The sequence below is a fragment of the Elephas maximus genome, chromosome 5 (assembly GCF_024166365.1).
Source record: "Elephas maximus indicus isolate mEleMax1 chromosome 5, mEleMax1 primary haplotype, whole genome shotgun sequence".
Classification (NCBI taxonomy): Eukaryota; Metazoa; Chordata; class Mammalia; order Proboscidea; family Elephantidae; genus Elephas; species Elephas maximus.
In genome coordinates this window covers 67,058,276-67,083,158 of record NC_064823.1, presented here as the reverse complement: position 1 = coordinate 67,083,158, position 24,883 = coordinate 67,058,276, and the positions used below count along the sequence as shown (strand labels likewise).

Below are 24,883 nucleotides of genomic sequence, written 5' to 3'. Positions count from 1 at the left end.
AAAGTAATAACTGAAGGAAATAGATAAACACAAAGATATAGATACAGAAATGTTTATTACACTACAGTAGTCGCTATAATACGGAAAAGTGAACATAAATGAAATTTGCTGACTGGTGGAACTTTTAAATAAATTATGGTACATAAATATGATGGAATACTACGTAATCATCGCAAATAGTGTCCTTATAAATTACAACACACATATCCGCAAGACAAGTAGGTGAAATTGAGTAAGAAATGCTCATTCATGGAATCCGCCCATCTCCTTAATTTCATGGGCACCCTGTTGTGGAGCCCTGGTGGCGCAGTGGTTGAGAGCTTGTCTACTAACCAAAAAGTCAGCAGTTTGAATCCACCAGCTGCTCCTCGGAAACCCTATGGAGGCAGATCTACTCTCTCCTATAGGGTTACTGTGAGTTGGAATCGATTTGATGGCAACGGGTTTGGTTTTGGGTTTTCTGTTTAGCACAAATTAATGTATTTAACATAATAACCAAATGAAGAATTGTATTGACACATTGAAAGGGATATATTAGTGTTTACTATTATTATTATTTATTATTGTTTTTATTATCATTTCAAGGGGTGTGTAAAGTCATAAAATAATCATAGCACATCTCCTTGGCCTATTAATTGTGATGGTTAAGGTTATGTGTCAACTTGGCTAGGCCATGATTGTCAAGCATAGCCAAATGATGGTTTGGCAGGTATTATGCAATCATTCTCCATTTTGTGATCCGATGTCAGTTGAAAGGCCAGTCAGTTTCCTTAGGGGTGTGGCCTGCATCCAATGTATATGGATGTTCTGGCAAAGCTCGCCCTGTCTGGATCCTGCGTCTTTAACTCCTCATCCTCTGACCCCTGGTTCTTGGGACATGAGCCAGCAGCTTATCGCCTGACCTACAGACCTTGGGATTTGCCAGCTCTGCAACGCTGTGAGTCAGGAGAAGCCTCCAGCCTAATGCATGACCCATGGATTTGGGACTTGCCAGCCTCCACAACTGTGTGAGCCATTTCCTTGAGGTAAATCTCTCTCTCTCTCTATATATACATATGTATATGTACACATATACATGCTTCACTGGTTTTTCTCCTTCAGAGAACCCGGCCTAAGACATTTATCTTAACTATTCAGGGGAATCCCCACAATTTTTAAATGGAAATATTATGGAATCAAATGTAAAGTTCACTGTAATATTGAAGCTAGAACATAAGACTTCAAAGAAATCTCAAGCCTGTAGTGGTTCAGGCTGCACCCGGACCACATGCCTGGGGCTGTCCTTTACTCTCCTCCCCCCTTGGAGCTTTTCTAGAGGCAAAGTAGGAGAAGCTCTGCTGTGTCACCTGTTCAGTCACCGCATGGGCTGCTTCAGTGGGATCATGGCACTGATTGACAAAGTCACAAATCTCTTGACTATTCACCATGAAGTTAATTCCATCTGTAGTGAGGACCAGGAAGCTGTCATCAGCATGATGGAGCTGCAATCAGAACCAAATGTGTATGATTACAAAGCAGACGCTGCCTTAGAATCTTTAGAATTCAAAGATTTTATCTGTTTTGCTGAATGGCTATCTCTATAACGGCCTGTAAGAACATCCAGCCAGCATAGCTATGCACTGTGAATAATTCATCTAACTCTACTAGGCTAACAAGAGTGGAAAAGGAAAGGTTGTATTTAGGGCAAAAGTAGTAACATTAGTATCAGCCACTGAGGACAAATGTAGTATTTACTTAGTAAGAGCACAACAGAATGCTGAGAGGCAACTCTACGCAGTGGTAGTGGTGAGGAGCACTGTCTTTGGAGCCAGGGGTCCTGGGTTTGAAGCCTAGCTCTATTATTCAGCTGGAAGAGAACAGAGGGGTTGACATCTTTATGCCCTAGATTTGTTTCCTCTGTAAAACGGGGATAGAACTACCTGTTTTGAACAGAGCCTGGTGCATAAAAAACAAAAAACGTTGCCGCCGAATTGATTCCAACTCATGGTGACCCCACGTGTTACAGAATAGAACTGATCTATAGGGTTTTCTTGGCTATAATCTTTACAGAAGCAGATTGCCAGGGCTTTCTTCCACAGTGCTGCTGGGTGGGTTTGAATTGCCAACCTTTAGGTTTGTAGTCCAGGGCAAACCCTTTCTGCTACCTAGAGACCTTACGGCAAGCCCTATGTCAGTACAGAAAATAAATATAAGTGGGATACTACAAAACACAAAATTCTTCATTCAATTAACAACACTGTCATGTTGAAAGCCTGCACTATGCTGCACCAGGTCTGACAGTAGGCTCAAGGATTTCAGAGAGGAAAGTGTCAGCTCATCAACTGACCGTGTATTGGGGCAGTTTAGGAAATGGGGGCATTGATTAGGAGAATACAAAAGGTGCCACGGAAATAGAGGGAGGGCATATATGTAGCTTGGTGAAGAAGTGAAGTCAGGGACAGCTTCCAAGAATAACTAACACTGGTTGATGAGGTGCAGGTGGGAAAAGGAAACAGAGGCGTTCTACCAAGAGAATTCCATAGCTGGGGTGAAACAAAAACCACTTGTTGTTATTGTTAGTTGCCATCTAGCTGGCTCTGACTCACAGAGACCTTACGTATAACAGAAAACGTTGCCTGGTCCTGTGCCATCTCCACAAATGTTGGTGTGTTTGAGTCCGCAGTTGCCGCTATTTCGTCAATCGTCACATCTTAGGCCAGGAAAATAGTCTTATTTTATCTATCCTTCCACAAATTACTCCCTCTTAAAAATCATTTTTGCTTCAACTGATGCTTCCAAGAAAGCTTCTAGCTGGAGACAAATTCTGCATTCATTCTTTGGACCAAGCGTTTGCAAGTCCCTTCTTACCTTAATCCTCTTCGTTTCAGGTTCTGCAATCACACCACTGGTTTTAAGATCCAAATCTCCAATACTCCTTGTCATTGCAAGTCTGCCATTTACGTGAGGCTGTCCCAAACTATTCCAAGCTACAAAGCCACCAGATTTCTTGATCCTGGTCCAGAAAAAGTTAAAAGGCTAAGATGTGATATGTATAAAACCGTAGCATTTGTACAAATATAAACTTAAGTCACTGTTAAACTTAAGCATTGGACCAGTTTACAAATGCAAAATTACATTTCTATTTTGAACTATAAACACCATCCCCACAGAATAACTGATCAGTGGAGGTAATACCTTTCTTTTTCATCTTTCCTTTCTGGAGTATGGTCAATGGTCAGCTTCATGGATTTTCCTTTTCTACACAAAATAGCCCGGCTGTCCCCAACACTGGCTACAACCAATTCAATACCATCTCGCAATAGGGCTACCGTCGCAGTAGTGCCAGAGGTCAGAAGGGTTGCTACAAATATTATGAGAAAGTACACATTAGTGACAATCAAATGGCTGGATGTGTAATTTTTATCACAAAATAAACACAAGCATGATAAACTACTGTTGAAACGTATCATTCTAATTTAACTAGAGCTATGCAAATAAAATACAAATCAACAATGAAGTAAGAACATGCAGAGAAGGAAATAATTTAGTAACAAGGCTCCATGCAGACAGAAAAAGTTGCTGACCTACTTTGTTAAACAAGGCGTCACTGCCTCCAAGTGGCATCTATTTATAAAAAGCAGATTTGACTTCAATTTGTAACTACATTGACACCTTTGAATGCCCATTGGATGTCAGGGCTAAAGGTATTAAAACTCAAGTAGATTGGCTAATGTGGCAGGATGACTTAGGTCTACTGAGCTCATTCAGGCAAGCAGACTTCTCTGTAATCTATGGACCCAGAAGGCTTTCCCTTCCATTTCTTACTCTCATTCTGTGAAAGTATTATCAGTTAGGCTATATGAGCTATGCCAAGGGCATCTCATTTGCTCTTCAAGTGTTATATATTCAATATTGTTCCCTTATACAACTGTTTTAATTTTACAAATTCACCAGAAAAAAAAAAAAAATCCTAAAATGGCTAAAGACGCACATTCTTTTCTGTTTATCTTTGTTCTCAAACAGGAAACAAAGTTACAGCCATCATTTTATCAGCAGAAAATGTTGAGTCATTCCAGTTTTCCACAGGCTTGATGTAGTTTAACTCCTAGCTCCAGAAGAATCTAAGAGAGTCTGCATCCAAATGCTGTACAGTACTGTCAAGTTCTACTCCTGTGGCTCTGCTTGGACCCAGAGCGCTCCAAGAATGTTTATTTTCTCTAATAACAAAATTAAATGTTACTGGGCTTGAGGTTGCCACTGCTTCTTCTATGCAAGTCAAAATGTATTACATATCCTTCTGTGATTTAGTGTAAGAGTGTCTGTCCTAAGTTCTCTGCCACTGTTTTAACATTTGGAAGTGCACTGAGCCTTGCCAAGAGTGAGCATACTGTGAAATGATAGGCTAAAAATAAATTGGAAGAAACTGAAAAGAGAATTTATTTAAAGCAGGTACTGTCTCCAGTAACATGGTTAATTCTTTAAAGCATCTAAAGAAAATACTCAGGTGCTCATCCAGAGGTTATTTTGACTTCAAGAATATATATACATATATATATATTTTTTTTTTTTAGGAAAAATGAAATCCTATGTAGATTTGACTGGTCAAGGTTCAATCTTTCTAAAATTTTTTTTCAAAAGATAGTTACTTAAACTTCATCAATTGTTTTGGAGAGAAACATATATACGTAAAACATTTTTTTCCAATAAATATATGAAAATACCTGCTTTAACCAGAAAAGTAAAATGGAAAAATGAATAAACCCTGCACAATCTATATCCATGCCCAATTTACTTTGTTAAGGGAAAGTATTTACTGTTGCATTATCTTCCCATTTATCTCGATTTTGGAACTGTTGTGTCAAAGTAATAATATCTTTGCAGTTCTAAAATATCTCATATATTTGTCATAAATGTTTTAACATATGCATCGGTGATGTTTATATTAACAAATATTTATTTTTATTTAACTTAAATTATCAATTAAAAGATTTAACTTAAGGTCCCCAAAACAACTATACGACAGGATTCTTACAGTTTAACAACTGTGATATTTTCAAGTGACTTAACAGGCCAGGCAAGAGAATACAGGCATTTACTCAGATACTATCTGTCCAGGGAGTTTCAGTATTCTTCCTCTTGGTTTAAACTAAGTCTCAGCAGCAGCTTTAAAAAAGCTGTTTGCAATTGGCTGCACCAAAAGCATTAAAAGTTCATACACGAAAATCTCAAGTTTAACTGTTTAGTCTCATAATTCACGGCCCTGCCACCTAGAAAGTTAAAACAGCTAGTGTTTTTACCAATTCAACTTCACAGTTCCAAAATCCCGGGATTTATGGGAAAGCTTTCAAACTAACTGTTGTTTCTAGTTTGCTAAGTGTCTAAGACTATAAACATTGGATCAGCATTTATTTCCATTTAACATTTAACATGGAAGTAAAAATTTTCATGTTTTACCCTAACAACAAAACTATAAAACTAAGACATCTTTCAATAAGTTCTTAACACTCACTGGACAATTTCTACTGCAAGTCATCTCAACTAATGGGACAAAGAGGATGTGAGAACCTTCCAGTAGTCCAGGATAGGAACCGCTGGACTCCTTCACCTGGGACAAAATTAAGCAGATCTCTTTTTCCACTGAAGCCCAGCATATAGCGTCCACAGGCTCCAGATCTAGAGCTGCTGACCAGGCACAGTTCTCTGCCACAAATAACACGCACAGAGGCAAATAGGAAATTCACCCAGGAATTGTGCTCAAACATTACAAACCTGCAACACAGGGGAGGACAGAGAAAGAGCTGCAAAGTAAGGGGAAGGGTTTTTATTCTGGTGAAAATGTCACTGGCAAATTACATAATATTTCAGGAGATGCTAAATCAATGGTTCCAAGCTCAGTTTGCTCCATGATGGTATTCTGTAGTTTGAGCCTTTTTTTTCCTCCTCATCAGAGTAACATATCTTTCTTAGTTTTATGGCTTCTCAGGAAGAAAAAACTATATTCACATGCATCCACACCAAAACACGTATGTGGGGACGCTGACACACAAATGTACACTCATACGTGTATACTCACACTTACATATGAACACACACACTCCCTTAAACTCAACTTTATTGAGTTGCAAAACAAAATAAAACTTGTTGCCATCAGGTGGATTCTGACTCATAGCAACCCTATAGGACAGAGTAGAACTGCCCCATAGTGTTTCCAAGGAGTAGTTGGTGGATTCAAACTGCGAACCTCCTGGTTAGCAGTCGAGCTCTTAACCACTGTGCTACCAGGGTCTCAGTTGCAAAAAGGTGCTGTAACTTTGGTAGCAATATCAGAATTGTCCCAGTAACAAGAGGGAAAATTCACTGAATAATTAATACCTGACGAGCAGTACATACTTACAGAGAATGCGAATGACAGTATGACACCAAATTACTGGAATTTAAGTGTAAACCAAGAAGAAATCAAAGCATCTCTTATACCAGATATAAGGAGTAACACATTTTTTAATGGTGCTTAGAGGAGGAATTTCGTATCTAGGAGGCATTTTTCAAGTAGAATCACTGACTTAAAGTTATTCTTTAAATAAAGGCTAGTAAGGCTCTTGAGCTCTAAAGCATGTTTATGATTTTATATAATTCATAAAATGGGTATTTCTGCAGCTCTCTCTTTCCTCCAGTGTTGCAGGTAGACAGATCAAAAGAAAAATGATCAAGATTTTAAATGGTAACATAAAGAGTAAAAGCTGTACTTTTCAAAGTATAACGACCCCAGTTGTATTCCATCTTAAATAAGAGATATGTATAAACTAATACAGTTTCAATACTTATTAAAAATGAGTGTTCTAGGCATGTACGGCTTATGAACACCAAAATCAAAGTAATGAGCTGAAGCAGTAACAGCACAATAAGATTATCTCTTCAAATTCTGTCCCTATTTATTTTTTTTTCTTTTGGCTGCCCCCAGCATAAAAAGAGTACTCAAAAATGTTGCCTTTACAACACTGGTTATTTTGTAGCTTAATTCTTCCATAAAGAAAGCACATAATAGGATGAGCATGGAAAGTTTCCCATGAGACTCACAATGCTGCCATCAAGGTCTCCCACTCTGAGGGTCAGAGCAAGTCTTCTCTTTCAGATCCTTTTGTCTCTTGTTGCTTTCAAAGCTTAAGCAATCTAGAAACACTTTCAAGAGTTTATGGGACATATAGGATTATGATCTAAGTTTTCTACCACCTGGTTTATTTTAAGTGGTTTTCTCGGTTCTTAAATAAACAATAGATGAATAAACAGGCTATCATTTGAATTTATTAGCAAGTTTCATTAACTATAAAAATACACATTATGGGTATAAATTGAATGAAAAAATTCAAAGATAGTAACGGCATTAGCTATTTGTAAAAAAAAAAATTTTTTTTTTTTAAATAAGGGCAAATTCAAAATGCATTAACAACAAAACAATGAAATAGCTGGCAATTTCTTAAGGGCAATAAGGTGGCCTTATGCTTGCTGTTTCTTGGTAAGTGGCAATCCCATTCTGTTTCACTTCAAATTATCCCTGGGTTAAATTGAAAGGTTTTTTGTTAGTTGCTGTCGAGTCATTTCCGACTCATGGCAATCCCATGTGTGCAGAATAGAATGGCTCCACAGAGTTTTCAATTCTGTGAACTTTTGGAAGCAGATCACCAGGCCTGTCTTCCAACATACCTCTGGGTGGGTTTGAACCACCAACCTTTTGGCTAGCAGCCGAGCACTTAACCGTTTGCACCACCAGGGACCTAAATTTAAAGAGTGAATATTTTAAATACTAATGAGATAATTTGAAATGCTTTAAGCAGATGTGAGGGCTTTGGCACTAAAGCCTTGAAAGAACAAAAATTTCTTATTTTCACTTTCTTATTTCTCTTAAGAAAACTAACGTGGTTTGGTTGAGGGGTGCTCCTTCCATTTATACCTGAAATTTCACCATTAGTGATTCATCAGTATGGTTTAGCCAATCTCTTTTCACGATTCTGCTACTTAAGTTCAAATCCATCCAGGAGAGCCAACTCCTAAAAACTCATTTGTTGTTGTTGTTGTTAGGTGCCGTCGAGTCGGTTCCAACTCATAGCGACCCTATGTACAACAGAAAGAAACACTGCCCGTTCCTACGCCGTCCTCACAGTCAAGCCCATTGTTGCAGCCACTGAGTCAATCCATCTGGTTGAGGGTCTTCCACTTTTCTGCTGACCCTCTACTTTACCAAGCATTATACATTACATAAATAATTTGGTTAAATCAGCTAATATGATATTCAAGAAACAAATTACAATAACTGTAGTGAGAAGAGTAGGCAGTAGAGATCAATTCAGTCCAAATAATTATTGATTATTGAGTACCTTTCAGATTCCATGCAAGTTGTTGAACACTGGAGATTGCTAAATAATTAAGGCATGGTGGTCCCTGCCCTCAAACTGCTCACAGGAAGGGTTGAACAGGAGGGAAAATGGGGCTGATAAGAAAAGGTCATCATGACGAGAAAAGGTGGAAGACACCTGGAGAGGGCAAACTGCACTTACTTTACAATTTTGTTTACCTAGCATTGGCCCTATTTATAACTATGCTGAAAAGAATACTATCCACTCTTATAATACTGATACTGCTTCAGTTCTTACTAAAAATTAGGGGGGAAAAGGAGACTATTTAAAATTTAGATAATAACTTGAAAATCTGAAATGGCATACATTTTTATTTTAATCCACATATTGAAAAGTTAAATGACATATAGAACTTGATCTTTAGTGGCTTTAATATATTTGATAAAACAAACAAACAAAAAAAACCCAAACCCACTGCCGTCGAGTCAATTCCAACTCATAGCCACCCTATAGGACAGAGTGGAACTGCCCCATAGCGTCTCCAAGGAGCACCTGGTGGATTCGAACTGCCTACCTTCTGGTTAGCAGCCGTCACACTTAACCACTACACCACCAGGGTTTCCATTTGATAAAATAGGCCCCAAATATCAAAAGGTAATTTTTGCCATCTTTGAAAGCTTCAGCAACTTATTAAGAATAAATTTTAAATTGTTCCCAAAACAGTAACTAAAAAAACAAAAAACTGCAGCATAATTGACCTGTAAGAGTATACGCATAATAAGATTTCACAATAATAAAGTCATTATAGAACTTTTATTGTGCAGCAGCACAGTAAGCATCATTCTGTCTCGCTCCATTATGCTCACAAACTATGGCCACTAAGTGAAAAATATATATATTTTTAATCTCATGAAAGTTCCAGGAGCATTACTTCAAAACATATGATGAAGAAATTAAATAAATACATTTCAATTCCACTACTAGAAATGAATTAAATTTTTACCATTAATTTCTTTGCACAACTGTCTGTTTATGTGAGAGAGGCATCTTTACAAAGTTTCTTTTAAGGTAGGCAAGTTAAATCAATTTTCTCCCTAAGCTCAAAATTATCTTTAATTATAATTTATTATTTAATAAATGAAGGCCGTCCTCTCACAGTTTACACTGATCGTTCCTACCATTGACTGTTTTAAGCATCTGGGCCCATTATAGTTTTTCAAATGGACTGACTGCACCCATGAAAGGTAAATGTTTTTGGTTGTTGGCCACACGCCCATGATAAACTTGAAGCTTCTCTTCTGAAAACCTTGCTGAATAAGCTGTACCTGCTGACAAAGCGGCTGTTTACACACCGCCAGTGTAATAACCCACATACATGGTGTGAGATACAGCCGGACTCACAGCAACCTGGTTATCAATGAAATAAAGAGCATACCAAATTTGGGGAGCTATAAAAATAAACCTATAAGAAAGCGTTTTAATTTCCTTTTCCTCTCCATGTTTTATCTTGCCCTTTAGGAACAAGAACGACATCTTATGCATAAAATTTACCCTCTCTCCCGGTTGAGAGGGGAAAAAAAATCCAAGGAAATGAAGAAGAGATAATGGGCCTGAATAATACACTAGAAAATAAATCCCTAAACAAAGGAAGAGCTGCTTTTCTGAGAAGTAGGGAGCAGGAAAAACCTCAAGATGGCGAATCTAGCCATCCCACAGTCCCCTTCTCCAATTCCTTAATTAAATATGCCAGTGGGAGAGGGTACACAGGGCACCAAAGACCCCATCCCTAACTCTGCCGCTGACCATTACCTCTCTTTGAGCTTCAGTTCCTTATCTAGGAAATGGGGAGAATTTCCATTCCTACCCATTCCAACAGAAATTTGTGAAAATGACATTTTTGTGGTACACTTTGACCTCCTTTAAAGAAAAGGATGAACCAAACACTGATTAACATTATTACACGGTTCCTTTTCAGATCAGGTCTCCATGCACACACTAATATGGTCACCGCAGAAATTTTAAGATTAACTTTATGACCAAAGATTTTGGGACCAGCTCACCAGAAAACATTAGCTGTATTTTCCTGAAATGCTTTTGATAAATTTAGTAAAAGCTAGAAACATTTTACCTTCAAAATTGAAGGAAATGTGGTACATTAATTTTTAAATTCAGCTGGTATGCCCTGTATTAACATATGAAAACAAAAGTATCACTGGCGAAAGGAAATCTGGAAGATCAAGCTTTTTTTAAGGATGGAAAATATCTTCTAATTGCAAATGAATGCATATTAGCCATTGGCCCTTTCTATTTAGGATTGATTAGCATTTTTCTTCTTGTCTGTGCCATTCCTGCCCTCTCTAGATAGGATAAGCCTATAGTTTATTTCAGCACTTTCTCACCAGGCTCATTTTGTAAAAATAAACCTTCTTGTAGTATGGCCATCTTGTCCACTAAAATAAGCAATCAAGCAGATTAAAATTTTCTTTAAATCCTTTTAAAATTATAATCCAATATCAAAGTAAATTATTTCAAAGAAGAGTTTCAGAGCTTATCTTTCTGAAAACTTCTCCAATATGTTTCATTTTAAAGTGAGGTACAGACATCAGTTTGGATTCCCAAAAAGTATTTAAAATAATTCTTCACATGAAATAATCATCTACATAAGTATCCTTACAATTAAGCACACATTAAAATTCCCAACCCAGCCTAAGTTGTTTCCTTTTTACCCCGCCACTCCAAAAGGCCTTGAGAAATGTGATTGTTTTACATACCATCAGCAGACAGGTGGGCGTGCCTCGAAAAGGCTTTATCTATTTCTAGAAAAGCCATGGTCAGCAAAGATTCCAAGTTCTTCTCCTTAGGAAGCAAATCCCTTTGTGCGGAGGAAAAAAGAGTCCCAATCATTTACAATGCTTTTTTCCACCTTCCTCATAGTTACTCTTACCTAGAGGAGTCATTCCACAGAATCCACAACTTGGCTTTCCTTTCAGGTGCTTAAGATCCACTGATTCAAGGCTTTTTATTGAGTACCTATCAGGCACTGTGATAAGCCTTTGTTGTTGTTAGCTGTCTTGAGTCAACCTCCTGACTCATGGTGACCCCATGCACAACATAGTTAAAATGCTGCCTGGTCCTGTGCCATCCCCGTGATCAGTTTCAGTTCGGGCTGTTAAGACCCCCCAGGTTTTCAATGACTGATTTTTGGAAGTAGATTGCCAGGCCTGTCTTCCTAGTCTGTCTAGGTCTGGCAGCTCTGTTGAAACCTGTCCAGTATCATAGCAGCATGCAAGCCTCTACTGACAGACAAGTGGTGGCTGTGCATAAGGCACACTGACTGGGAATCGAACCAATGTGTCCTCTATGCAACCCTGGAGCCCTGGTGGCACAGTGGTTTAAGAGCCTGGTTGCTAGCCAAAGGGTCAGCAGTTGGAATCCACCAGCCGCTCCTTGGAAATCCTATGGGGCAGTTCTACTCTGTCCTACAGGGACCCTATGAGGCAGAATCAACTTGATGGCAAAGAGTTTTTTTTTTTTTTTTAATGACAGCGCTGGAACCCTAGTGGCACAATGGTTAAGAGCTCAGCTGTTAACCAAAAAGTCGACAGTTCAAATACACCAGCTGCTCCTTGGGAACCCTGTGCAGTTCTATTCCTCTGTCCTACAGGGTCGCTATGAGTTCAAATCGACTCAACAGCACACAACAACAACATAAATAATTAATACGAGGGAAGACAAGAAATGGTTACTTGGTCCAACTCTGTCACATATTTTCCCCCTCTTTGAATTCTAGCAGTAGGGTGATATATCAAAAATGCATTCATAATAATTGGAGTAAATAAATATTTAAAGTACTCCAAACCACCTGCATTAAACGCATTTCTCCCACGCTAATGCCAGTTTAAAAAGTCAATTATTCAAAGCTATCCACACCACTGAAAGAATAATTACCGTTTATTAAAACACTATGTGTCCTGCACTGATAAGAGCAAATGCTTCTCCTACACTATCTCATGTACGTTATGTAATTTGCTTGAAATAATCACAAATCAAGTGCTGTAAATTCTGGTCCACACTTTCACCAGGGGAGTTGTTCAAAGGCACATTTCTGAAATGATCATTGCAAGTTAAAGCAGCTTCTCTTTTATCGTCAACAATAAGCTGGAAAATGGGATTTTTAAGCTACAGCTTGTTCATAAAGGGACAGTAGAAAACCACTCAAACAGCTACACTTGGAAGACTCAAAGTTGAAAGTTTACAACATAAGCATAAAGCAAACCACAAACTCCAGAGTGGAAGTCACTGTACGTACATAATGCATTTCTCCATGTGGGTGTGACAGAAATCAGCGGCTGCAGGTCCCCCATGCCCATCATACACTGCAAAGTACAGGACCTCCTCTGTTAACTGAGCAAAGCCAAAACGGTCTTCATTCTCTTTCCGTTTGCCAATCTGCGAGGCGCAGCCCACCTTTTCCAAGCTGATTTTGGGAATTGGCTTGCCATACTTAATGCTGGGTGGCAGCAGAATTGGTTCATCAATGCGGTTATCCCAGATCCCAAAACTGTCCCAGGTGGCTGGACGCCCACTACCGTCTGGGTCAAACCGAGAACTCCTGGGCTCTGAGGTGGAGCTGTGGCATGTGGGCGTCACCAGCCAGTCGTCCTGCAGCAGACGGGAGCTTAGCAGCACTCTCCTTCTCACCTGGTTACCGCCACTTCTAACCAAAGTAATTAAGGCAGCTGTTGACATAACTCAGCTCCAGTGGACTTAGTAATGGGGGAAAGGTCAGTAGAATAACGGAATCTCTTCAAGAAAGATGATGCAACTGGGTAAAAAAAGGAGGAAGGTTCGTCAGTAATTTGGCAGAAAGATGATGCAACTGGGCTCGTCAGTAATTTGGCGTAACTCATATGTCATTGTTATTAGTTGCAACTGAGTCGATTCCAACTCATGGCAACCCCATGTGGACAGAGTAGAGCCCTGTTCCACAGGGTTATCAAGGCTGTGACCTTTTGGAAGCAGACCACCAGGTCTGTCTTCTTAGGGTGGATTTAAATGGCCAACCTTTCAGCTAGTAGTCAAGCGCTTAACCGTTTTCAGCATCCGGGGATATTACCAAAAATGAAGGCTATAAAGGATCTGATATACTATGTGTTTAGCCAGTGTGGTTTTCAGCAGCCTACTTCTAAAAATAGTGGCTAGTATATGGATCAACTTACCTACCCCACTTTAAAAAAAAAAAAAACCACAGGGTTTAAATTCCATAAAAATTTGACACTGTGTTACATATCATATAGAACAGCACTTCTTAAACTTTAACATCCAATCACCTGGGGAATCTTGTTAAAATGCAGATTCCGATTCAGCAGGTCTGAGGTGGGGCCTGAATTTCTGATGTCTAATAAGCTTCCACGTGATGCCGAAGCTGTTGATCTGCAGGCTATACTTTGAGTAGCAAAAACAAAGAATGCAGGGGTAAATAAATATTCTTCCCCTCATTAAATCTATTGCTCTATAGAAAAGGTAAGGCCAAAATATAATAACAACAAACTCTCTTATGAGAGGTAGAAATAAAAGAAAGATAAATAAGTGGTTAATAGAATATTTATGATAGTCCTGATCACAAAGAATGGCCACGTTTCAGCAAAGACAGAATCTAGGATCTAAGCTTTTTGTTTGTTCTAAGATCTCTCAGCTTATTAAGAGTCTTACACACTAAATTACCACGGTTAAAAGAATGTGGTTCATGCAACATCCTCATAAGCATAGAGATAAGCCGGTTCTGATGTTTCTCTTTGTGGTAGACACACACGGACTTTTGGGAGGTGTGTGTGTGATTTCAGGAAATGATGGCACTCTTGTGTGTCAAGCAGCCCTGAGTTCCCCGTAACTGACCTATGCACTTACACTAACAGCTGCAGCTCCCCTCCTCCAACCCAGGAGCCCACCCACACCTCTCCCACCATCGCTGACATCTCCAGCAAAGACAGCATCGGAGCCTACACTTCTTTGAAACCATTACTCTGCAAAACTTGAAGTGAGAAAGGTGACTCTGCCATTCCCCAGCACCTCCACTTCCGGACTCCGCCCCAAAGCTCAACCCTAAAGCTTCCCCGGCAGTGTTGTCAGGGGGTTCCTATCCCCTGCAGGGTGGGCTGTGTTTCTGGCAGTTTTCCATACAAAGGTTTTAAGCACAAATTCATCTCCATAGTACTTTGTTTGCTTACATTAAGAATGAAGCACCAACTTGAGAAGATGGCATAACGTTAAGATTTGAAAATGATGGTATAGAGGATATGTAGTCTTTGTTGGTGGTTAGTCTTTGTTGTTAGCTGCTATGGAGTCGCCCCAACTCATGGCCACCCTATGCACAATTGGATGGAATCATTGTGATCCATAGGGTTTTCACTGGCTGATTCAAGTGTTATATTATTTTCAATTCTACGTTTGAATTGAGGAGCAGTGGTTAAGTGCTCGGCTGCTAACCGAGAGGTTGGCAGTTCAAATTCACCGGCAACTCTGTGGGAGAAAAGACCTGGTGATCTGCTCCTGTAAAGATTACAGCCTAGGAAACCATATGGAGCAGTTCTACTCTGTCCCACAGAGTTGCTTATGAGTCAGAATCGACTCGACGGCAATGGATTTGGGTTTTTTGGGGTGTTATGTTTGAATTATTTCACAATAAAAAATAAGCTTGAAAAAATATATCCCACCCCCCCCCCCCCCGCCAAAAAGCTCAAAAAGCCCAGATGGAGTATCTGTACGAGAAAATGCATTACAGATTTTAAGCGATCTTTTTAAATAAACTCTGGGAAATCAGTTTAGCTATGTGTATGGGTCACTACTCCTTCCAGTGGGTAAAGCAGCTGAAAAAGGGATGACGTTCCAAAGAATACCCTTAGTTAGATTATTTAAGCAATAAAACACATATTAGCCTTGCCATCAGGGAATTTAGAATAAAGGTAGTCCCACAAACAATGTATTGCAAAAGATTTAGGGGACCATCTTTTCTTGGCCTCTAAGATCAATCATAAAAGACTGAAATTCACTTCTTTTTAAAGACAATATCTGGGGGCTAAGGGAAGGGAAACAGCATCTCTGGTTACTGCTTTAAGTGAAACATCCAGTCAATTATCAAAAAGAAGTAAAATGAGGTGTGTGCTCATCTACTTCTGATCGAAGGTTTTATTTTATTCAGCAACAATATGTCAACTGTAGGTAATTACCTATAGTGAAGTTTCAAACTGTAATACAATCTAACAAGTAATAGAAGTAAGTACTAATCATTGGTGGAGATAATTCACAAAGTAGCTTTATGCCATATAGATTAAAAAAAAAAAAGACTTTAAATAAAAATGTTTTTTAGAAAACACATTCGTATTTGAAGAGTGCAGCAGAGATAGCAAAGTAATACTCTTTTTTCCTGAGTCTGAAAGCATGCACCTACTTCAAACAAGAGTACTAGAATTACTAACAAATAAATATTAAGTAATTTTTTCTGAACTCTTCTAGGATACTCTTGTCTTTTTTTTGTTTTTCTTTCTACCTTCTAAAAAAGTAGAACTGCATTCTTAGCACGGAGCAAATATCCACTGGAAATATTATCGAAGGATGAGATAAAATGCAAGTTGGGCAGTTTCTTTAAGCCTCTGTATACCAAAATCAATCATCAACCTGGCCTCCTTCCTCATTTCTTGTCTGTACAATCATCTCAGAAAGTAACCAGAAGAGTCACAGGAAAACTACTTTAAGGCATGTTATTGGCAGAGATGAAATTCCAGCTAATTACATAGTCAATACTACGAAACTAGGTCAGCAAACTACGTCAGCACCACTTATGCCAGCTGGATTCAATCTCCTTTTCCATAGGCAATATCACTAACTCCTATTAATTGCCCTTCCCCCATATTCCCAAAGAAACTGTTCAAACTTGACCTTTGTTCCCAAGTTAAATAACAACTTTAAGTTAAACCTCCACAGGAAGAAATTTTTTTTTTTTTTTTTTTTTGAGGTTCAAACAAAACTGGCCATCACCTGGAATCACAGCCCCCCAGCTGCCCATGGAACACTAACTAGTGGGCAAAGGAAAAGAATCTGTGATGGAAAAATGACAAAAACTTAAAAAAAAAAAAAAAGCAATCAGTGTTCTTGATAACAAAAAAGAGTGGACAGCAAACTGACAAAACACCTAAGAACTGTCTTTATTAACTGTTAGTTCAGCAATTATAAAGAGGGTGACTTTATCATTCCACAAACTGACAAACACAGTTATTCCGGAATCTTTTTGAGTAAGCAGGAGAGGCTTTATGGCACTCTCTCAATCTGAAATAAAGGTTAGCTTACTTTTATAAACTATTTAAACATTTATATCTGATCTTTGGAAGTCAAAGCCACCCAAAAGAGTCAAAGGGCATATATAATTGTGCTTGAAAGCCATTTGAAAACACAAAATATATCAAAAGTTAATGAACTAAGCACAAGAATACAGCATGCCATATAGCATATTCTAGTAGTGAAAATAAAATTTAAAGACCATGCTAAACAAGAAAGTAAAGATAAATAACTTGATTGGAATCCTAGCTACATAAAAACATAGCCTAGGTTATTTCTGTGTTGTTAGTTGCCGTCATGTCCACTCCAAATCAGGACAGCCCCAAGTGTGCAGAGCAGAACTGCTCTGTGAGTTTCCAAGGCTTTGACCTTTCGGAAGCAGACCATCAAGCCTGTCTTCTGAGGTACCTCTGGGTGGGCTTGAACCGCCAACCTTCCCACTAGCAGTCAAGTGCTTAACTCTTTGTACCACCCAGGGACTCCATGGTTATTTCTATAATCAGCTTAAAATATACTGAGTCAGTAGTCCGAAGGGAAAACAATGGACGATCATCTTCCACCTAGACTGAAACGTCTTCCATATTACTTTTTATTCCCCAATCAAAACAAAAATGCATGGGTCACAATGTACTTCGGCCACATGAATTTTTTAAAGGCATGTGTATGTTTATCCGTGTGTGCATACACACCCCCAAAACCTATGAAAATCTGACTCATGGCGACCCCATGCGTGTTTCAGTAGATCTGTGCCCCATAAGATTTTCAATGGCTGATTTTTGGGAAAAGGACAGCTAGGCTTTTCTTCCAAGTTACCTCTGGGTGGACACTGCCCACCTTTTGGTTAGCAGCCAAGAACTTAACACTTTGCATCACCATGGAACTCCAGCTCAAACCTATACGTTCTATATATCGTCAATAGAGAAACATCTGAAAAAGAATTTCCTTTTCATCTTGATTTGTGTAACCAGGTCTTCCCCCCTCCTTCCCTCCTCGATGCTTTAACCAGTTAATCCCCTACTCTAAGGATCTGACACAGGATACAGGCAGTAGAACAAAGTTGATAATTCTGGTTTGATAATTCTGACTGGCAGGGTGATTCTCAGCACCCACAGTATGCACAGAGATTCTATGTGAGACTCTACATATAGTGAAACCCACATGCTGACACAGGAAATCTCAGGACATGGGCATTAGGAAGAAAGGGAATAAAACATTTCGTTTGTAGCAAATCATACTTAACTTGAAAGAAAAGGGAGGGAGGGGGAGAGGGAGAGAGGGGGAGAGGGAAAGAGGGAGAGTGGGAGAGAGGGAGAGAGAGAGGGAGAGTGGCGGAGAGGGAGAGAGAGAAAGAGAGGGGGAGAGAGAGAGAGGGAGAAAGACAGAGAGAGAGAGAAGAGAAAGAGAGAGAGAAAGAGAAAGAGAGAAAGAAAGAAAAGTGGGGGGCTGACGCCATAGTTTACGGCTATAAGATCGCTATGCCAATTTTATTTTTTTATCTTACTCCATTTTATAATCCTTCCTTGGTTTAAACAGCTCAGAGCTCTCCAAATTTATTTTTAGAAAAATGAGGCATTGCCTCTGGCAGGAGGGTGGATTTGAGATTTCAGTCAAGCTGCTCTTGAGATGTTGAAAGCAGATCAAAAGGGCAGTTTATTGTTGCCATTTTAAGTACATGCCAAAATTATTAAAGAGAGTTCTACTTTGTCCTATAGGGTCCGCAACGGGTTTGGTTTTTTGGTTTTAAGGATCAGTACTACTGAAACTTGCTTAGATTTATCCCTCTAGCAAAACAAGTTTAAGAAAGTATTCCTACCTGCCCATTTTAAAATGGCACTCAGGTACCGTTACATGAAGAGCTTCCACATTGGAAATACAAGGGAATTTCTAAGAGTCTTGAACCAAATACCCCTGGTCTAAGAAATGAACTTCACAAATATTTCTCTACTGACACAAATGTTTCCCAATAAATCCAAATGATATGAAAACCTCCAGAACATATTTCAGTAAGTTTGGATCCCAATATCTTCTCTACCAGCGCTCTGCTGGGAGGAAGGGAAAGAAAATGTACTAGTCTCCCTGAGAGAAAACTGAAAACAAGCAGCATCAACAATCCCTGAGTGAAAAAAGAAAACAACAGCAAAACCCCAAGGGACTCGCCCTAGGTTTGATAGAGAAATGCTTTCTTTAATGCGAAAAGTATTCATTATTACAATTCTGTAGATATCTTTTAAAACATTTTAGTCAATGTGGACACAAGACATAGACCATATTCCAAACCTGTAACTTTATACTTGAGTGAATTATTTTCCCTTACATTCTATTCTACGTTACCAACACTCTCCTCTCTTCTTTTCATTTCACCACGACTCCAGTTAAGGGAGGTGTGTGTGTGTGTGGTGGTCGGTAGAAAGTGACGCTGGAAATTTATCACTCAAAAAATTATAACTAAGTTCTGCTTATGGTGATGGAAAATTTGTCAGTGACTATTGGTGATGATTGTACAAAATGATTAATATAACTGATGTCACCAAATTGCATGAAAAATGCTGAACTGGTAAATATTGGGTTATATATAATTTTACAATAAAAAAGTTAAAAAAAAAAAAACCCGGTGCTGTCGAGTCGATTCCGACTCACAGCGACACTGTAGGACAGAGTAGGACTGCCCCATAGAGTTTATACCTAAGTTATTTTATGATACAGTGGTGCATCTGTTCTTTTCCAGTTTTTATACATTTAAGCAGACACACATTGAAACACATTTACTCACACGCTTCACCCTTCCTTCTGCCACAGGAGCACGACTAGCATACCACAGCACCATTACAATCTGTCACTTCAGTCGCTTATTCTGAAGCCGCCTGACAACCTCATTCTTTCTACCTGCAGTGTTGGAGGGTGCAAAGAACTGTGGCCTTGTTGCACATTCCCAGTCTCAAGCTCAGAACGCCAGTGGAGCTTTAGACACTCGAAATTCCCTGGCTAGGTCCACCCGGAGCATCATCTTTGTCACCTGCTGTGAATTCTCTAATCTACAGAAAACAACTGCTAAAAAAAGACAGCGGCCACAAGGCCTTGTGATCACAGTTGCTCTCCTGGCAAAGCAAAACCCAAGCCCTCAGATCAAAGCCAACAAGGGCTCTGCATCCTTCTTTATACCGATCCCCTGAAAAGCCCATCCTCTGGGAGCTTCAGGATCCCGGGCTCGTGGCCGTAGATTCTGGCCGTGGCAGACGAGTGCGATGCAGGGCAGCAAAAACACCCTCCAGCCCGTGCAGCGCGCCACACTTGCAGACGGCTCGGTTCTCCCAGGACCTTCCGCCGCCGGGTCTCCGCCTCCCAAACTCTCAGTCTGCGCACAGATCCCGGGTGTCGCCACGTCTCCCTCGCTGGGGCGGCAGCTGGGGCGGCGCTGCAGCGCTGCTCCCGGCAGCATCCTCGCCTCCCCGGGCTTGGAGCAGGGCGCCCGCGGGGCCACGCTGGAGGAAACACAGGCGGGAGGGACCAGGCACCTCCCGCTTCCTTTCCATCCTCCTTGCCTCCCTCCCTCGGACTCCGGGAATCCCCGCCTCCCTTTCACCTTCCCGCTCTCATTCCCACCCCGGTCCACCCCACCTGCTCGGGTTGCACAGCGCGCACCTTCAAAAGCGGTCAAGTTCAAGGCCCAGCGCGGATCTCGGCAGGAAACGCCTTTTCCCGGCTGCACCGCCAGGGTGGGCCCCACCGCGACCGGCTGCTGTTGACTTCCGAGGGGGGAAGAGAGCGGCGCACAGAGAGCACGGAGAGCCTGACCGTGGGGCTTGCACCGATGGGTCTGGGAAAATTAAACCGTTACCCCTCCCCTTTCCCCGGAAACCTTCCTCCGTTTACTCTCCATTCCCGGGGCCGGGGCCAGTGAGATGCGACCCCAACAAATAACATCAACTGTTAACTAGAAATAAATGAATTAATTGCACTCTCTAGTCTCTTACCTCGTGATGGTTACGTTCCTGTAAAATTTTTAATGAGATAATGGAGGACAAGGGAGGGGCTTTCTTGATCGGTAAATATAATTGCCTTCTCCGATGTTTCTGACCTCTGGAGCAAGCAGCTAGAACCGCAACTGCCTTGTCTCCTGGAAATCCTCGAAAATTTTTCGGCGCAGTTGGCCAGATGGAGAAGGGAAGTCTGTTCCCGCTGACTGATAGCAACCCCCTCCAATCCGCGTTTGGCGGGTGGGCGCGGTGGCCTCTCCGGCCCTCGTTCGCAGCAAATTACAGGCCCCGATGGGAACGAGCCTCCTCGCAACTGCAATTTGACTTTGCAGACTTCTTTCACTGCAGAGCGACATCGACCTTGGCCAGTAGCAGCTGGCGGTGGCGCCCCTCCCTCCGGAGGGCCTGGGGACGCCGACCAATGAGCGGGTGGGCGGGTGGGACCGCCGACTTGGCGCTGCGCCTGGCGGTAGGTGAGGGGGTGTGTCACTGCGGCCGAGGGGGCGGGGTTGTGGTAACTAGGAAACCGAGAAGGGATTGCCAACCCTGGCCTGAGCTCGAAAAGGCTCTGGTTTCGTGCCCTTTGAAAAGTTCGCAGTCCAGCGTTTTCTTCAAGACTGAACAGGCATCTTGTGATCCCTTAGAAGTGTCTATTCATTAACTCGACAAGTGTTTCTATATTTATGGAGGACCTTTCACGTGCCAGACGCTGTACCAGGCACTGTTGTTGTTGTTAGGTACTGTGGAAAATTACAGCAACCCTATGTGCAAGAAAACAAAATACCGCCCGGTTCTGCGCCATCCTTACAATCGTTGTGAGTCCATTGTTGCAGCCACTGTGTCAATCCATCTTGTGGAGGAGCTTCCTTTTTTCGCTGACCCTCTACTTTACCAAGCCTTATGTCCTTTTCCAGGGACTGGTCCCTCCTGATAATATGTAGAAAGTATGTGAGACAAGTCTTACCAACCTTGCTTCTAAGGAGCATTCTGGCTCCACTTCTTCTAAGACAAATTTGTTCGTTCTTCTGACAGTCCATGATATATTCAATATTCATTGCCAATACCGTAATTCAAAGGCATCAGTCAAGAAGTGATGCCTTCGACTTTAGATAACCGAAAACCAAAACCAAACCCAGCGCCCTTTCCGACTCATAGCGACCCTATACTACAGAGCAGAACTGCCCCATAGAGCTTCCAAGGAGCGCCTGGCAGATTCGAACTGCCGACCCTTCGGTTAGTAGCCTGCGCACTTAACCACTATGCCACCAGACTTTAGATAGGAGTGTGAAATATACTTTTCTGACAATGCTTAGGGGACACTGCGATTCCGTTAAGAGTGATAGTAAAATTTGGGAATGGATAATGGTTAAGAACATGATGAATATAATTAATGTCACTGAACTGTACTGTTGAAATGTCAAATGTTTTTGTTAATATATATTTACCACAATTTAAAAATATGTGTATACCTTTGTGAGATGACATGTAAGCTGAGTCTACAAGAGTGAGAGGGAAAACAGCCAGTTAGCCATGAAATGAGTAAAGAAATGAGTGTTCTGGGCAAGAGGGAACAATAGAGCAAAGGTCCTGAAGTGGGAGAGCTTGGCATTCTGGAAGAACAGAAGAAGGCCAGTGTGGCTCTAGCTTAGGGAGGGAGGGTGGAGCAGCATGACCTGAGGTAGCTGAGGTAGCCAGGGGCCAAACCGTGTAGCCATGCCTTGAACTTTGCGTTACATTTTAAATTTATTGGGAATGTATTGAGGCATTTTAAACAAAGGGGTGAAAAGACCTGGTTTAGGCTTTAAGCCACTTTAGTTAATGTGTGAAGAACTGGTAGAATGGTCTATTGGGAGATGAGTTAGGAGACTACAGCAGATGCAACTCAAAGTGGGAGATGACATGGCTTAAACTCTGGTGTTATCACGGGAGGTGGAGAAAAGCAGAGAGACTAGAGATTTTTAAGGTAAATGATTAGCTCGTTATGACATTTTAGGTATCCTTGTCCAAGAGCAGCTGTTCTGAATCCGGTTTATTGCACACTCTGATCAGTTCATCACACTGATGGCTCTCAAATTCAAATAATGACGTTGAGCATTATTATGTTGGATTGACATTTAAATTCTACGAGCTTCCTGGCATTCTTTAAAACGTTTTATGGAAGTATAATATACATGCAGGAAAGCGCACATATCCTAAGGGTATACACCTCAATGAATTTTCACGATCTAAACACATCTGTGTAGCCAGAACCTAGGTCAAGAAACAACATTATTAGCATCCAGAAGCCCCTCTCATTCCCCCTCCAGTCACTGCCTCCTTCTAAAGGTAACCTTTATGCTTCTTTCTTTCTTTTTTTTTATTGTGTTTTAAATGTTAGTTTACAAATCAAATCAACCTCTCATTCAAAAACTTACATACACCTTGCTATACACTCGTAGTTGCTCTCCCCCTAATGAGACAGCATGCTCCTCCTCTCCATCCTGTATTCCCCGTGTCCATTCAACTAGCTCCTGTCCCGCTCTGCTTTCTCATCTGGCCTCCAGACAGGAGCTGCCCACATAGTCTCATGTGTCTACTTGAGTCAAGAAACTCACTCCTCACCAGTATCATTTTCTATCTTACACTCCAGTCCAATCTCTGTCTGAAGACTCGACTTTGGGAATGGTTCCAGTCTTGGGCTAATAGAAGGTCTGGGAACCATGGCCTCTGGAGTCCTTCCAGTTTCAGTCAGACCATTAAGTCTAGTCTTTTTACTAGAATTTGAGGTCTGCACCCCACTATTCCCCTGCTCCATCAGGGATTCTCTGCTGTGTTCCCTGTCAGGGCAGTCTTTGGTTGTAGCCAGGCACCATCTAGTTCTTCTTGTCTCAGGCTGATGTAGTCTCCGGCTTACGTGGTCCTTTCTGTCTCTTGGGCTCATAATTACTTTGTGTTTTTGGTGTTCTTCATTCTCCTTTGCTCCAGGTGGGTTGAGACAAATTGATGCATCTTAGGTGGCCACTCACCAAAGTGGGATGCAGAAGGTTTTCTTAATTTATTTTGTTATGCCAATTGACCTAGATGTCCCTGGAAACCATGGTCCCCAGACCCTGGCCCCTGCTACTCTGGCCCTCAAAGTTTTTGGCTGTATTCAGGAAACTTCTTTGCTTTTTGTTTAGCCCAGTTGTGCTGACCTCTCCTGTGTTGTGTGTTGTCTTTCCCTTCATCTAAAATAGTTCTTGTCTACTATCTAATTAGTGAATACCCCTCTCTTTCCCTCCCCACCCTCATAACCATCGAAGGATATTTTCTTCTCTGTTTAAACTATTCTTGAGTTCTTTTAATAGTGGTCTCATACAGTGTTTGTCCTTTGTAACTGGCTAATTTCACTTAGCATAACGCCTTCCAGATTCCTCCGTGTTATGAGATGTTTCACGGATTCATCGTTGTTTTTTATCATTGTGTAATATTCCATTGTGTGACTATACCATAATTTATTTATCCATTCATCCGTTGATGGGCACATTGGTTGCTTCCATCTTTTTGCTATTGTAAACAGTGCTGCAGTGAACATGGGTGTACGTATATCTGTTCTTGTGAAGGCTCTTATTTCTCTAGGATATATCCCAAGGAATGGGAATGCTGGATGGTATGGTAGTTCTATTTCCATCTTTTTAAAGAAGTGCCAAATCAATTTCCAAAGTGGTTATACCATTTTACATTTCCATCAGTAGTGTATAAGTGTTCCAGTCTCTCCACAACCTCTCTAACATTTATCATTTTGTGTTTTTTTTTTTATTAATACTAGCCTTGTTCGAGTGAGATGGTATCTTATTGTAGTTTTGATTTGCATTTCTCTAATAGTTAATGATCGTGAACATTTCCTCATGTACCTGTTAGCTGCCAGATTGTCGTCTTTGATGAAGTGCCTGTTCATATCCTTTGCCCATTTTTTAATTGGGTAATTTGTCTTTGTGTTGTTGAGTTTTTGCAGTATCGTGTAGACTTTAGAGCTCAGATGCTGATCAGAATTGTCGTAGCTGAAAATTTTTTCCCAGTCTGTAGGTAATCTTTTTACTCTTTTGGTGAAGTCTTTGGAAGAGCATAAGTGTTTGATTTTTAGGAGCTCCCACTTATCTAGTTTCTCTTCTGGTGTTTGCGCATTGTTAGTAATGTTTTGTATACTGTTTACGCCAGGTATTAGGGCTTCTAGTGTTGTCCCTATTTTTTCTTCCATGATCTTTATCATTTAGATTTTATATTTAAGTCTTT

At 40.7% G+C, this 24,883-nt stretch overlaps 1 protein-coding gene across 2 annotated transcripts in view; it reads right to left on the bottom strand.

Annotated features, from left to right (window-relative positions):
- The window catches only part of PPM1K (protein phosphatase, Mg2+/Mn2+ dependent 1K), a 30,009-nt gene extending 9,022 nt beyond the window's left edge, over positions 1-20,987 (bottom strand). Inside the window, exons 1-7 of one of the 2 annotated variants that reach the window (XM_049885748.1) lie at positions 20,630-20,987; positions 13,658-13,772; positions 12,637-13,152; positions 11,099-11,199; positions 3,175-3,340; positions 2,848-2,992; positions 1,347-1,481 (exon numbers count right to left, since the gene is read on the bottom strand). In XM_049885748.1, coding sequence (XP_049741705.1) covers positions 1,347-1,481; positions 2,848-2,992; positions 3,175-3,340; positions 11,099-11,199; positions 12,637-13,076 — 987 coding nt within the window. In that variant the 5' untranslated portion in view covers positions 13,077-13,152; positions 13,658-13,772; positions 20,630-20,987. The remainder of the gene's footprint in view (positions 1-1,346; positions 1,482-2,847; positions 2,993-3,174; positions 3,341-11,098; positions 11,200-12,636; positions 13,153-13,657; positions 13,773-20,629) is intronic. The other variant, XM_049885747.1, reaches the window with a different exon arrangement.
- Between the last annotated feature and the right edge of the window lie 3,896 nt (positions 20,988-24,883).